General features: G+C 34.9%; 1 protein-coding gene across 1 annotated transcript in view; it reads left to right on the forward strand.

Annotated features, from left to right (window-relative positions):
- The window catches only part of LOC150078378 (DNA polymerase lambda-like), a 66702-nt gene that overhangs the window by 32337 nt on the left and 19281 nt on the right, over positions 1–15084 (forward strand). Inside the window, exon 7 of the mRNA XM_090384549.1 lies at positions 6045–6133. Coding sequence (XP_090240675.1) covers positions 6045–6133 — 89 coding nt within the window. The remainder of the gene's footprint in view (positions 1–6044; positions 6134–15084) is intronic.

A 15084-nucleotide genomic window follows, 5' to 3' on the forward strand; every position in this document is an offset into this window, starting at 1 on the left:
TAAGGATACTGTATGCTGCTTCAGAAAATTCTCATTCCTGAAAATCAAGAAATTTTTTGGAAAATTTTGACATTTTTTACTTATTTATCTTACTAAATTGTGTTTAATTATCCTAACCACTTGCATTAGCTTATTTTTGAAATTTGCTAAGAATTTTATAATTTATGACTTAACATTCATAGAACCTTTGTTATCAGTAATTCTGGAATGAACATCTTATCTCATAACTAGTAAATTGTAGTGCCAGATATTGCAGTTTTTTAAATTGTAGTAAATAAATAGTGCAACAGTTTAATCATGTAAGTTAGCTTATTTTTATATTTAGCTAAGCGTGATATGTGTTGCTGTCACTGGAATACTGTATATTATTATTATACTGTTATCTCTTTGCACATCTTGGGATATTTTTAAATCATGCCTCAAGCAGGAGTAGCCAAACTGATTTACAAGGATTTGTTTGGTCCTAGAGTGTGTGACTCTGCTTGTTAACAGGAGAGACTGTTTTTATAGGAACAGGATACACTTAAATAGAAGTACAAAGAATATACACTGATGCTATGAAGACAGTGTTAAGTGGGTCAGAAAACTGCTAGCTTGGGAGAGATACCAGACTAATAGATTAATAGCAGCTGCAGGTAAAGGTGTGAATAATTCTTGCACTGCTTGTATTAGAATATGCAACAACCTGGAAAGCAAGGTATCAGGGATTTTAAGCCCAGCGGAGGGTCGCCATGGAACAAACAAATACTGTGTCAGATTTACTGATAGGGAAAACAGGTGCATTTACACTAATGCTAGTAGTTTAGTAAAAAATCTGATGAATCTGGAGTTCTAATGGTCATTAAATGTGGATACTGAGTGATATTGGAGACATAGTGCCACTCAGAACTAGACTGAGACTCAGACTGAGCTGTTGACTCAGTCAATAGTGGTGACAAGTGTAATGTTGAGTCAATTTAGTGTAACATAAGTACTGGAGGAAAAAAAACATTGAGTGTGTTATAGGCCTAATGACTGTGAAGAGTATAACGAACAACTAATAAAGATGAATAGAGACAGAGTGGGAGAATTATGGAGAATTTAACTTTCCAGATATTGATGAGAGCTTGTAAGTTGGTAACTTACCCAGTAGCAAAACTTTTGTGGATTTATTAGATGACTGTTTTCTACACTAACATGTTAGGGAGGCAATGCAGGAAAGCAATACTATTGTTCTGATTACCAGCAGTGACTTTTCATGCATTAATTCTTTGCAATCTAATGTTGCGTCGGATGCACCTACTGTTTTGGCAGTTATATAGCTTGTTTTCACACTCTTCTGTTGTAATTATTGAACTGCGTTCTATTTATATTTCATGTAAATAGTTTGACAAAGTAACTGAATGTTTGTGTTCAATTGTTAACAGCCTCTGGCTGTAGTTTTTCTTCATTTTTATTGTTTGCTATGTATTTACAATCTGCCAGAAACAGTGTTTAGTCATGGAATCAACATCTCATAAAGGCCTTTTTGATAAAGAAATTGTTAGAACTTTCTGATTCAGAATTTGATTTACTTTTGCTGATAGTGATGATGATGTTATTTTCAATCCTGACAAGATCTTTTAGCAGTGATGAAGAAATTAATTACGACCTGTAAACTAGTGGTTGGTGTGGAAAATTGGAGATCAAGCAAGGTAAATGATGTTTCATTCAAGTAATTCAAGTATTCCAAAAACTGAACTTCAATATTTTTAGCTGTTTTTTTTTTTTTTTTTTACTGATTCTTTGTTTGAAGAAATTTTGAATGAAACAAATAATTATGCCAACAATACTTTTCAAATAAGTTACTTCCTGATTATTCTATATGGTGGGACTGGGTTTCAGTTTCAATAAATGAACTAAAGGCTTTTTTTTTTTCTGAATTTATCAACTTGAGCCTAAATGAAAAAACTTCTTTGAAGGAAGAAAGTGGAAGTGGTGGAAGAAAAGCAATTTGGTATTGTGAGACATGCACTAGAAAACCAGGATTGTATCCTGGAGAATGTTTCAAGAAATATCACACGCTAAAATAATATAAATAATAAATATTTAAAATGTGTGCAATTTTTTATCATCTTTTATTAATCATTTTATATAATAACTCATGTAAACTGAAAACGATTTTTTGAAGAGTTCATATTCAGTATTCATTTTTTAGGTTTTCAAGCTGGACCAGAACAGGAAGGCAGCAGAAATAATGCTGGACTGCAAAGGGTTAAGAATCTGCTGATAAAGAAACCACTAGATGGCAGTGTACATGAGTATTCACTGTGTTCACTGCCATCTAGTGGTAGTGAACACAGTGTATTCACATGGTATTTACTTAAAGATGTAACTATTGTGAAGGGCAAAGGGAAGAACTTTTATTTTTTTAGAGGTGACTATAATGGATAACTCAGATAATTTTTTAAATCAATTCTATTCTGCAGGTCCAGCTGATGATATTACCAACAAAAAATTCTAAATGGAAAGCATTTTGGGAAGTAGTTGTAGAAGCTATGAGGCTTTTTATACCAACAAAAAGATACTGTTTAAGGTTTGTGAGATAAACTAATGGCAGAGAAGAATAATGCATGGAATACTTATAAATTATCAGGGGATACTAAAATGTACAGTAGGTATTACAAGAAACCTCTAGCAAAGAAAAGTAGGAAAGACTTCTTTACTGATGTAAACATTAGAAAGAAAAGATTGGATCGCATTGGTCTTCTAGATATGAATGGTACATTGATGATCCAGCTCACGTTGTTGACAAGCTGATTGGATATTTTGCATCTACATTCGCACACGAGGTATATCAGAAAGAATATAGAGAGCTTGAAAATTTTCCGGTAACAAAGAGGAAAGTGGAAAAGAAATTAATAAAGTCAAAGTAAAAATTTTCACCTAGGGCAGATGAAATCTGTCCAGTTATATTAAGAAAGGCAGCAAAGAAGTCAGCAAGCCTTAGCCATAATTATGAGAGCATCTCTGGATTCAGGGAGGTCCCCACGGACTGAGGATCAATGGGTTAAGTGAATAATTACAGACCTGTAACCGTGACTTCTGTTCTAAATAAAATAATGGAGGAACTGGTTAAAGAAGTAACGTAGGCCTATCTAGATAGGAACGTTGTGATACACCTATCACACCACTAATTTGTTAATGGTTGATCTTGTCCAGTCATTCTGATTGGATACTATGATGCTGTAACAACAGAACTGGATAACAAAAAATAATTTTGGCATCACATACTTAGATTTTAGAAAAGCTTTTGATACTGTTCCACATAAAGGACTGTTGTACAAATTGGAGTAGTGTGCATTAGGGCAGATTATTACTATGGATAAAGGGATGCTTGAGTGTGAGAATACAGAGTTGTTATCAATGGGCACTGCTCTGCTTGATTAATGTTATTAGTGGAATCCAACAGGGTTCAGTATGGGCACACTGTTGTTTTCAATATTGATTAATGATATTGATGAAGACATGTCAAGCTTAAGTTTGCAGGTGATACAAAGGTTGGCATGGTAGTTAATGATCATATTTAGGATCATAAACCACCAACATCCAGAGAATCCACTGCAATGGGATTTAGAAAAATTAGGCATATGGACTGAGAAGTAACAATTAAAGTTTAACATTGACAAATGCAAGGTAATGCATATGGGTAGCAGTAATCCCAGAATAACATACCTGGTATTACACTCAGGGTAGCGGAGAATGAAAAAATATGGGGGTAATTTTGTAGAATGAAAAAATACAGGGGTAATTTTGTAGAATGAAAAAATACCGAGGATAATTTTGTAGTGAGACATGAAGTTATCTGAATAGTATAGACAAACTGCTAGGAAATGGGGTTTTGTTAGTGATATATAGAAATTTTGCTAGCAGGGAAGAGTAAATTATCCCATTGTACATATAACGTGATGGTTAGGGCCTCATCTTGAATACTGCATACAGGTCTGGAAGCCTCATTTTAGGAAGATGTAGATCTGTTGGAATGGCCTCAGTGAAGAGCAAAAAGATTAGTGAGGAGAACAAAAGGTTACTCTTACCATGAAATAGTGCAGTTCTTGAATTGCAGTGTCTAGAAACTTGGCACCTGTGAGGTGGTCTGATTGAGGCATGTAAGACTGAACGGATTGAGCAAGCTCACTGCTGTTAAGCATCCTTCCTCTTGTTCCGACAGACAACACATATGCGGCATCATAAATTTAATTGAGGAAAGATGGTTGCTGGATAGATGTGTTGAAATTTGCTCTCAGCCTTTGGGTAGTTGATTGTCAGAAGACAATCCATCTGGTGTTGTAGAAGTGGGTAGTTTAAATAAATCTAAGGAAGAAGTAGACAGATTAATAGAGGGGATGGATATACAATATGGGAAGTTGTTTTTTGGATGACGCCTAAAAGTTTGTTTCTTTGCATCCTATGCCATTCCTAATACTAACTACTTATGTAGGTAACTTATTCTAGTAATTAACAACTCACTGGCTAAAAGAAATCTTCCTGCAATCCAGTCTAAATCTCTTTCCCTGTAATTTGAATTTATGGCACTCTTCTGATATCATCTGTAACAGTGAAAATTTCACCTTCATTAAATTTACTATTCCTCTTAGTCTTATATGCATCATTCAGGCCCCCTATAAGATGCCAAGCTCTGTAGCCCACATATTCAGTCTTTCCTGATATGGGTACCCTTTTTCAAATCTGCAGATTTTGATATTCACCCTATATCCCTTTGTTGTTGTTATTAATGTAAAAAAAAAAATAAATAAATAACAGTAGTCCCAGATCCAATCCTTTGGGATCCCACTTCTGATATTAGGCCAAAGTAAAGAGTAACCATTTATCTTAGCTCTCTGCCTCCTACTTTTTAGCCACCCTGCCATCCATTCTAGAATCTTACTTGTGATCTCATCAAGTTCCAACTTATTATTAGAAGTGATAATGATGTTTCTAATAAAGCATTTATATTCTAATAATGCTTAAAAAGCCATTGTTTTAAAACAACTTCTAATTTTTCATACTTGGAACTCTTGATGTGTACTTCCTTTTCCTACTTATATGTTCCATGTACTTCTTTTAATTTCTACATGCTTTTTTTATAACTGGATTTAACGTTGAAGCTGGGTAACTAAGGTGTTTTGCCAGATCAACATGTATTCTGACATTTGTCTGTCCCAAAATACTTATTACTTCAATAGAAAATGACCTCCTTTCTCCTCATTTTTCCATCTTTAAAAACTTTGGCATAAATTTTCAGTGTTTTTTGCAAACTGTAAAAGTAGAGTAACACAAAAATAACTGGCTTAATGTACATTAAAAAAAAAATTACTAGTGCTTGTTACAAGTGAACTGTAAATGTTGGGTGGGGCAGTAAATGGGAAACTTGATTTATTAAATGCATAATTAATGGGAAAAATATAAGTAGGAAAATAAATGGGAACAGAATAAGATGTAAATACATGGAAAACTAGATACTGATGACATAAATACAGAATTTCACTCTATATTGTATTGTATTGTAGTAATTTGGAAGATCCTAAACATGGATTATGGCATGTTTCAACAAAACAATAGATCTGTATTTTTGAGTGCAAAAATATTTTTATGGCTTGAAATTTCTCAAAGTTGACAAGCTTTAAGTAATTGATTTGAAACTTCTGTAATGTATATACTGAAGAGATAATACTATTTATAAATTCCGTTTAGAGATAGGCAATTCCAGATGCTCACTCTTGTGAGGTTGCATATAAATATTTCTGCTTATATCCTGTTATTATCATAATATAATGGCCGACCGGGCTAGCCAGGTGGGTAAAGTGCCAGCCTGGCAACCCAAAGGTCGCGGGTTCGAATCCCGCCTCGGGCTTGGATCAAAGTACTGCAAAAACCTTGGGAGGTGCATTATGGCCACAGAAGCCGATGTGCCAAAAACTACCAAAAAAAAAAAAAAAATCATAATATAATGAGTCATTTTATATAATTTTTTATTTTTTATGTTTATCATTATCATATATTGATTAAACTATTAAATATTTCAGGATTTTTAACAGATGACCTGGTAAAAGCTGAAGAAAGTGGAGATCAAAAAATGTACATGGGAGTATGCAAATTACCAGGAGAAAATAAAGTAAGTGTCTGTTCTTCTACCTTATTTTAAATTAAATATTTTGATATTTTTTTTTGCCAAAATTCCATAAGAAACAAAAAGAATAATTTCTTTTAAACTTCATTTCTCAGTGACTTTTAGTTCTGAAAAAAGCCAACAGGAAGGAAAATGTGAACAGAATGATTGCCAGGCAGATATTCGCTCACTCACTCAAATCCAAATGACACATAGTACTGCTAGCTTGGGGAGATACACAGATTCATAAATTAATAGCAGCTGCACACAGTGGTGTAAGTGATTCTTGCACTGCTTCTATTGAAAAATGCAGCAGCCTGGAAAGCAAGGTGTCGAGATTTTGGGGTCCTCATGGAACAAGCAAATACATGGACTGTGTTAGGGTTACTAAGAGTAAAAACAGATTCATGTATACTTGAGTGTACACTAATGCTAGGAGCATAGTAAATAAATTTGATGAATTTGAAGTACCGGTCAAGTTAGTACTTCAGAATCCTCAAATTTATGCAGACATTGTGAGAATAACAGAGACGTGGTATATCACTTAGATATAATGGATGCAGAATTTGAATATGGAAAGTTCAGTGTATACAGAAATGACAGACAGAAAAGAAGGGGACAGGGTAATGCGATTATTTGCATCCAGTTGATATTGGTGACTAGTACAGTTTGATGTAACTTAAGTACTGGAAAAACAAAAATGAGAGGCAGGAGTTTATTTTAGGCCTAATGACTGTGATGAGTATAGTGAACAACTGTACAGACATGTAAAGTTTGCCAGTAAATTATGTCTTGTAATGGGATTATAACTTTCCAGATATTGACTGGAACTTGTGGGTTGGTCACTCACACAGTAGTAGAAATTTTTTTGGATTTATTGGATGACTGTTTTCTACGCCAGCTTTTAGAGAAGCAGTGAGAAAAAGCGATACTCTTGATCTGATTATCAGCAGTGACTCTTCGTGCATTAAAAATCTGCAAGTGAAAAACTACAAGGTGGCTGTTATTACATTGTATTATTGTGGGATTTACTTAAAGGTTACTACTGAAAAAGGGAAGGGCTATTGCTTTTATAAAAATTTCACTGGTCTGAAGCCACCCTTTACAAAATATATTGTTACCAACAGCAAATTCTAACACCAGACAGTAGAATGGGTAGTATTTAAACGATGTCTGAGAGGGTTATATTTAGGTATACTAATGTCTGTGCTCCATAGCCAAGTGGTCAAGAGTGAAAGTGCAGTAGCATATGCTCTTTGAGTAGACTGGTGTTTATGCCCCTGACTGCTAAATACGGTCAATCTGCCAACTCGCACTGGACCAGCGTGGCAAATTAATTATGGCCCATTTCCCTCAACATGAATCGTTGAGGAAGCTTCCATCCTGCAGTGGATTGATAATAGCTGCAGTTTACCTTTATATATCTGGGACCTATTTCATTTGGTGTGTAGTCCACCATGGTGATCTTACCCTGATTTATTGGGTCATAGGAGTAGTTATTAGGGTTCGCTTTTGTCGTAATGTCTGATTGAAACACTTCTTGGGCAAAGTCAGTGAAGGCTTTATATCTCTTTTTTTCTGTGAGGAAGAGGTATTCCTTGCCTCTGGGAAGGGACCTGATTATGTTTTGAAACTTTTTTCTTATGCTATTGTATTTAGGGCGGTCAGGATTCCAACTTTCAGGGACTCCACAGGAACATGGACTTTCTCCAAGCTCCAGGCTGTGGAGCTTCACATTAAAAGGCCAGTGCCCTGTGATTAGGAACATGATTTGGTATCCCGGAGAGAGAGCCATGGGTAAGTCTCTAAATGGATGATTCCTACCTGGGGAAGAAAGGTCTTATCACTGGGCAGTTTCTGCCTAGTGACAAGACCTTTATCTGTATCCTGCCAGATGAAGTAAAGCTTGTTCCTAATTTCTCTTTTTAATTTTTCTTTATATCATTTTCCATACTTGAAGGGCGCAACATACAACCTCCAAGTCAAGTGTAAGAAGACCAGCTAGGACTTGGAGAAGGCTGGGTATTGACTGTTTTGCATGCCCTTGTGATCATCAGTAATATGATTCACTGAATAGATTCCAGTTTCCATTCCCATCTGACAATATCACTAGGCAATTTCTGCCTAGTGACAAGACCTTTATCTGTATCCTGCCATCTGGATTGCCAGATGAAGTACAGCTTGTTCCTAATTTCTCTTTTTAATTTTTCTTTATATCATTTTCCATACTTGAAGGCTGCAACATACAACCTCCAAGTCAACTGTAAGAAGACCAGCTGGCACACTAGATGCTTACATGTTATGACCAGTATGAAGATGGAGTAATGTCTGAGGCCAGAAGCCCATCTTTTAGAACCCCCAGTCCAGTTCTGGTCCTGGCCATTAGGCCAACATAGTTGTTAATCTTCTTTGTTAGATAATTTAGATGAGACATGAAAGTAAGCTTTGAGTCATAATTCCACTTTTTGACATGGCTGATAGTTTTGCCAGGAAATCATAATAGATAATGAGTGTAGCTTAGTGATCCAGAAATTTTTTAATATAAATCTATGAATCATCATTAGAAGATACATCATTCAAAAGGACTATAACTGGCAGCCAGAAAAACAGCCACTATTTTGTTGTTGAGAAGCAAATGAATATTCTCAATTATTTGGTCCATATGTAGCAGTTCTGTTTGTTAATTTGCTCATTAAAATTGAAATGATTACTTGGAGTGACCTTTTGGCATTCCGACCATCTTTAAAAATGTGTAGTAATTTTTTACAGTAATAAAATTTGTTCACATGATCTCTAAGTTTCAGGTGTGAATAAGTGGGGTACAAATGGATACAACTGGAGATCCTGTTACAAGATTTTTGTGACATTTGTCTTTTTCATATTTGCTTCTGCTGCTAACTTTCCTGTGGATAAATGTCTATGGCTTTGTTTTAGTGCAGCACTTATATGTGCATTTTTTCCCCCAATATTTCAATGATTCCTTTTGTTTCCTATACTTTGACTCACCTCAGTGTGTATAAACTGATTAAAAATACTATGCCTATCAAAAAAATTAACAGGGACATCTAAATAATTATTAGTCATAGACTGTGACTAATTATTTAGATGTTTCTGTTACTTTCTTTTTCTTTGTGGGTACCATTTTCAGAACTAAAAATTGGCATCACCAATAAATTTAATACCTGGAGCTTCAAAATATTGTGCAGCAACAGAAAGTGTAAATTTGGAAATGTAAATCTCAAATTACAGTTGAAAGCACCTATAGCCATGTTTACTTCAGTATTTGTTTAAACATTTGCAGTGCAGAAGTTACAGAAAAGTAATATAATTTAAATTTTAGTTGGCACAAATTATTTTTCACTCAGTAAGTACAGTTGTACCTCATTATAAACATAAGCACTTGTTTGCTATAGTGCTCTGTATTTTTTGATACCTAATGGGTAACACCTTTGGAGGAGTTACCCATTAGGTGTTTTGGTGCCTGAAAGGCCCTAGCCAAAAAACAAAAAGCCACTTGTGTACCCTGTATGCACGAAAGATGTTTTATTTTATGTGAAAACACCTTTGACAGAAATTAAAACCGTATAAATAACCGAAGTTATGAATGAACTAATGCTTTATGCTGACGCCCACTACTTACTTCACTGAATCAATGTTAGTGACTCAGTTAGTGTCATTTAGGAAGTGATGTAATTTTGCATCATTTCCATCTCACATTTTCATTACCAATCAGTTTTACTTTTGTTTTCTGCAGCAGCATGTTCAAGAGGCAACCAGAGAGAGTAATACTCTTGATTTATCAGCAGTGATTATTCATGCATTAAGAATTTGCAGATAAAGGAACCACTGGTGGCAGTGATCACAATGTACTAATGTGGGATTTACTTAAAGATATTACTACCATCAGGGATAAAGGGAACGTTTTTGCTTTCGCAGAGGTGACTACAGTGGTCTCAGACAGTTTTTAAATTTTATACAGTGGAACCAACTGATGATGTTACCAACAGCAAATTCTAAATGGGAAGCATTCAAGGAAATAATCTTGGAAGCTACTAGGCTATTTGTCCCAACTAAGAAATACTGTTCAAGGTTTAGGCCTAAATGGATGGCAGATGAACTAATGAGACTTGTTGCAGAGAATAAAAATGTATGGGATGCATATAAATTATCAGGTAACACAGAAGACTATGGTAGATGTAAGCTAGTCTGTAATCAAGTCACAAGGGAGGTTAGGCTAGCGAAGGCAGAGAGAAATCTTTTGCAAAGATGCAAAGAAAAACAGCAAAGACTTTACTTATGTAAACTCTGGTAGGAAGGGGATGAATCGAATTGGTCCACTTGATATTGACGGTTTGATTGTTGATGAACCTGCTGATAGAGCCGACAAACAATGGGTATTTTGCATCTACATTCACACATGAGGAAGTCTGTAAGGAAGTGGGGGGCAGAAGCTTATCAAACTCTAGGAGGGAGCTAAATGATTTTGTAATAACTGAGAGCAAAGTGGAGAAGAAATTGTTGATATTGAAGATAAGAAAGGCACCTGGAGTGGATGGGACCTATCAAGTTATATTAAAGGAGGCAGCAAATGAAATAAGCAAACCCTTAACCATAATTATGAGAGAGCATCCTTGGACTCGGGATAAGTCCCCACAGACTGGAAATATCAAAATGTATCCCCAATTCAGAAAGGTGGATCAAAAGGTGACATGAATAATTACAGACCTGTTAGATTAACTTCTGTTCCAGGGAAAATAATAGAGTCACTGGTTAAAGAAGCATTGCAGGATCATCTAGACAAGACTGGAGTAATGCAGTAACACAGTAAGTAATACAGTAAGACTGCAGTAACACATGCTGCAGACACAGCATGTGTTTGTTAAAGGAAAGTCTTGTCTGACAAATTTGATTGGATACTATGATGTGATTACAAAGGAACTGGATGCAAAAAATAATTTTGATATCATATACTTGGATTTCAGAAAAGCTTTTCATACTGTTCTGCATGGAAGACTACTGTACAGATTGGAGCAGTATGGTATTAAGGGCAAGTTGCTACAATGGATAAAAGGATGGTTCAGTGGGAGAAGACAGAGAGTGGTAATCAGTGGATGCTGTTCTTCATGGACTAATGTTATTAGTGGAGTCCCCCAGGGTTGGGCCCACTGTTGTTTTGTATATTTATCAATGATATTGATGAAGGTATATTAGGCTTAATATCCAAGTTTGCAGATGATACCAAGGTTGGCAGGGTTGCTAATGACAGTAATGGCAATGTGCTACTGCAAAAGGTCTAGAAAATTTGGGCAGATGGGCTGAGAAGTGGCAACTGAAGTTTAACTTTGACAAATGCAAAGTACTGTCTATGTGTAGAAGTAACCCCAAAGTAATGTACCAACTGTATGGTACTACACTTAGGGTGGTAGAAAATGAAAAAGACCTGGGAGTAATTGTGCACTCAGATATGAAGTTTACTGAGCAGTGCAGACAGGCTGACAGAGCAGGTCATGGGGTGTTGTCAATGATATATAGGAATTTTGTTAATAGGAAAAAGGTCCCTTTGTATAAGGCAATGGTTAGGCTACGCCTTGAGTACTATGTACAGGCTTGGAGGCCCTTTTTATGAAAGATGTAGAGTTGCTTCAGCGAGTACAGAGAAGGGCTACAAGATTGGTGAGGGAAACAAAGGGGTGGTCTTACCAAGAAAGGCTTAAGTTCTGCAAATTGCAGTGACTGGAGACTAGGCACCTGCATGGTGATCTGATTGAGGTGTATAAGGCTACGAATGGGTTGAGCACACTGAATTCTGATTGGATTCTTTCTCTTGCTGAGATTATCAACCTCAGAGGGCATAAATTCAAAGTAAGGGAAGACAGTTGTAGAATAGATGTGTGAAAATTTGCCTTTAGCCATCAGGTAGTTGATTGCTGGAACAAACTTCCATCTGATGTGAAAGTTGATAGCTAAAATAAATTCAAGGAGGAACTAGACAAACTTTTAGAGGGAATGGATGTGTGAAATATGTTTTTTTTTTTTCTTTTTTGGCTGATAAGCTTGTGCTTTCTTGTATCACATGCCTCTACTACTACTTCAGTCCGAAAAATTTAGTAGGTGCCACCAAAGATGTTTTCACATCAAAAATTTTGTAAAACTCTTCAATTCAATTTTCCAGTCAACTGCAATTCACAGAACTTGCCTTTAAAGTGATGTTCTTTGATTTAATTGACTTTTAACTGATACTGTAATTAGTGAGAAACTACTGAATTTCGAGCTAACTGGAAATGCTGTAAAACATTTCCAGTTTATGAAGAGAAGAAATTTTGAAACTGTCTGTTTATTGTCCAAGAAATTATGTTTCATGTCCAAGGGTATTAACATAGAGATGTAATAACATCTCTATGCTAATTTTCTGTATCTGTTTGTACTGCCACACTTTACCTGTATTTATGGCTGTAAAATGCTATGGTCATTCAATGCTATAGATGGAAAATATACTGAAGTTGTCACTGCACCATTTCTTGTGTATTACACTTTATACATTATCCTGCCTGGCATTCTTATTGGAAATGGAGTACCCACTCAGGGGTTCTAATTAACTGAAGTTTATTGAAGTGTTATTTATAAAATTTCTCTTTAGAAGCTGTTTTTTCCTGATATAGAGTTGCTTTTAGATGCACACTGCTCAGTAGTGCCACTTGACAATGCTGTTTTCAATTTAGTTTTGATTTAAATATTGTTTACGTGCATTTTGTGTCTGAGTAATTGATCTTAGTTTGCCATGTAGATAGTTTGAACTATTTTTTTTTTTAAATGGCCTCAAAGAGATCAGGTTGTCAGTTGCTAATACCATGAAGGTGAAAAGCTATCAGAAAAAAAAAGTTTCGTTGGAAACTAAATCGGATATTCTAGAATTACACTACAATTAGTGGTTAGAGAAGAGGCCTCGAGCACCAGGGATAATCATATTAAAATAAATATTGCTTCAACTGATGAACCACGTAAATTGAGTTTATTGAAATAAATAAATTGATTAAAATACATGTAAATATTAAAGTAAATTAAAATACTATATATAATTGATTAATTGAATTTAAATATGTTTACAATCAATAAATATACAATAAAAATAAACTGTTGTGTAAATGAATAAAAGGTGATATAACAGCAGGTAATAAAAGCGATAAAATATATATCAAGGAGCTTTCAAGGCAATATGTCTCTTTGTCAACATAAACAAAAATATGACAACAAATTCTTATATTATACAGAGGTATAGCCTTGCAAATATGTTAACAACAAAGTGTGGATCGTGTGCGGCGAAACAAAGAAAGGGAAGGAAAGAGAGAAGGTATTAACCATTAGACTGCAGAAGTGGTGTGGCACATGCTGGCCCTGTTGTTAGCCACAATTTCTCATCATGATGTAGGATAGCGGCCTCCATAATAAGATATACAGCAGACTCTCGATTAACCGGGACACTTCAAGATTGCCAATTTAAAAAAAAAAAAATCAACCAGAAATCATAAAATTCAAGTAATAAATAGAATTGGTATAAACAGATGTTTTGCAAGTCGTAAATAAGTGACATTATAAGTCGTCATTGGCAGATTAGTTATTATCTTGCAGTACCTATTATCTTGCAACCCCCGCTGTCTTCACACCCGCCTCTCAAACAAAAACAAAAAAAGAGACCAAATGTTTAGTTTGTTTTAGTGTGTTGTGTCGATTTTTGTGTTCTGTTAAACCACAAAAAGACAAATTTTGTTTTGTTATTTATGTCAGGAATGTCAAAATAAATTTTTTTTATAGTAAATATATATTTTTTTGTTTATAAATCGCAAAAATGATGGGTAAACGCGAAGGAGTTGCACTTTCAGTTAAACAAAAACTTGAAATTATTCAAAAGTTTGAAAACTGTGCATCCATTAAATCTCTGATGAACCATTATAATGTTGGTGACCAAACCATACGCAACATCGTAAAAAATATAGGAAAACTATAGACTTAAAATCGACATCGCAAAAAATAAAGGGAAGCGTCGTATTGGACACGCAAGGAGTGGGTGGTAAGTTTTTTCGTTTTGTATCTATCGCCATATTTTTTTATGTAGGTTGCTGAACATTTTTCAATACAGTAAGTCCCCGACTCACACAACTATGGATTTACGTAAAAATTTTTTCACTCTTTTTTTTTTTTTTTTTTTCAATATTGTAAAATTTAAAACGAACAAAAAAAAAAGAAATAAATAAAATAAGCAATCAGTAACGACGATCACAGCACGCACAAATTGCACAAATACAGCGTAACAAGCAAAAAAATAAGAAAGAAGATTCTTACAATTTATTTATGGTTTTTTTTTATATGACTGAAGATTTCAGTGAAGGGGGACACACATTTCACCATAATAACGTAAAAATCCAGATAATTCCAGCTATCGGTATTTTTGCAAATGCAATAAGATTGAGTTTACTACCCGTTTATAATTAGATGCATGAACAGAAAAGCTCAATAACATGGGAAGTGCAAATTGTTTTTATTGTTTTATGGTAGTGACCTCCAGAAATGTGCTTTAGCAAAATGTGAGCTCATGCTGGGTGATAATAGTGAGTTTTCGCCTAAACCCTGTGAAGTTCTTTACAGAAAATTTCATTTTGACCGTTATCATGGTGCCGACTAAGAGAATAAGTGACAGCAGTACTAGTAAATCTACCAAGAAAAGGAAAGCGATTGATTTGGATAAGAAAATTAAACTAATAGGGCTGTATGAAAATGGTCAAACATTAACAAGTATCATGCTGAATTCAGATTTGTCAATAATAATATAGTAGCAATATGTTATTAGGCATTTCCGAGTTACGTAAAACTCAACGAAGTAAGAAGTCCTGGATCGTATCTCTTCCAGGTTCGGGAACTTATTTATATTTTTGGATTAACCGGGAAATCGATTATCCAGGATT

Source organism: Mastigoproctus giganteus, chromosome 11 (genome assembly GCF_048544385.1).
Source record: "Mastigoproctus giganteus isolate SK-2022 chromosome 11, ASM4854438v1, whole genome shotgun sequence".
Classification (NCBI taxonomy): domain Eukaryota; kingdom Metazoa; phylum Arthropoda; class Arachnida; order Uropygi; family Thelyphonidae; genus Mastigoproctus; species Mastigoproctus giganteus.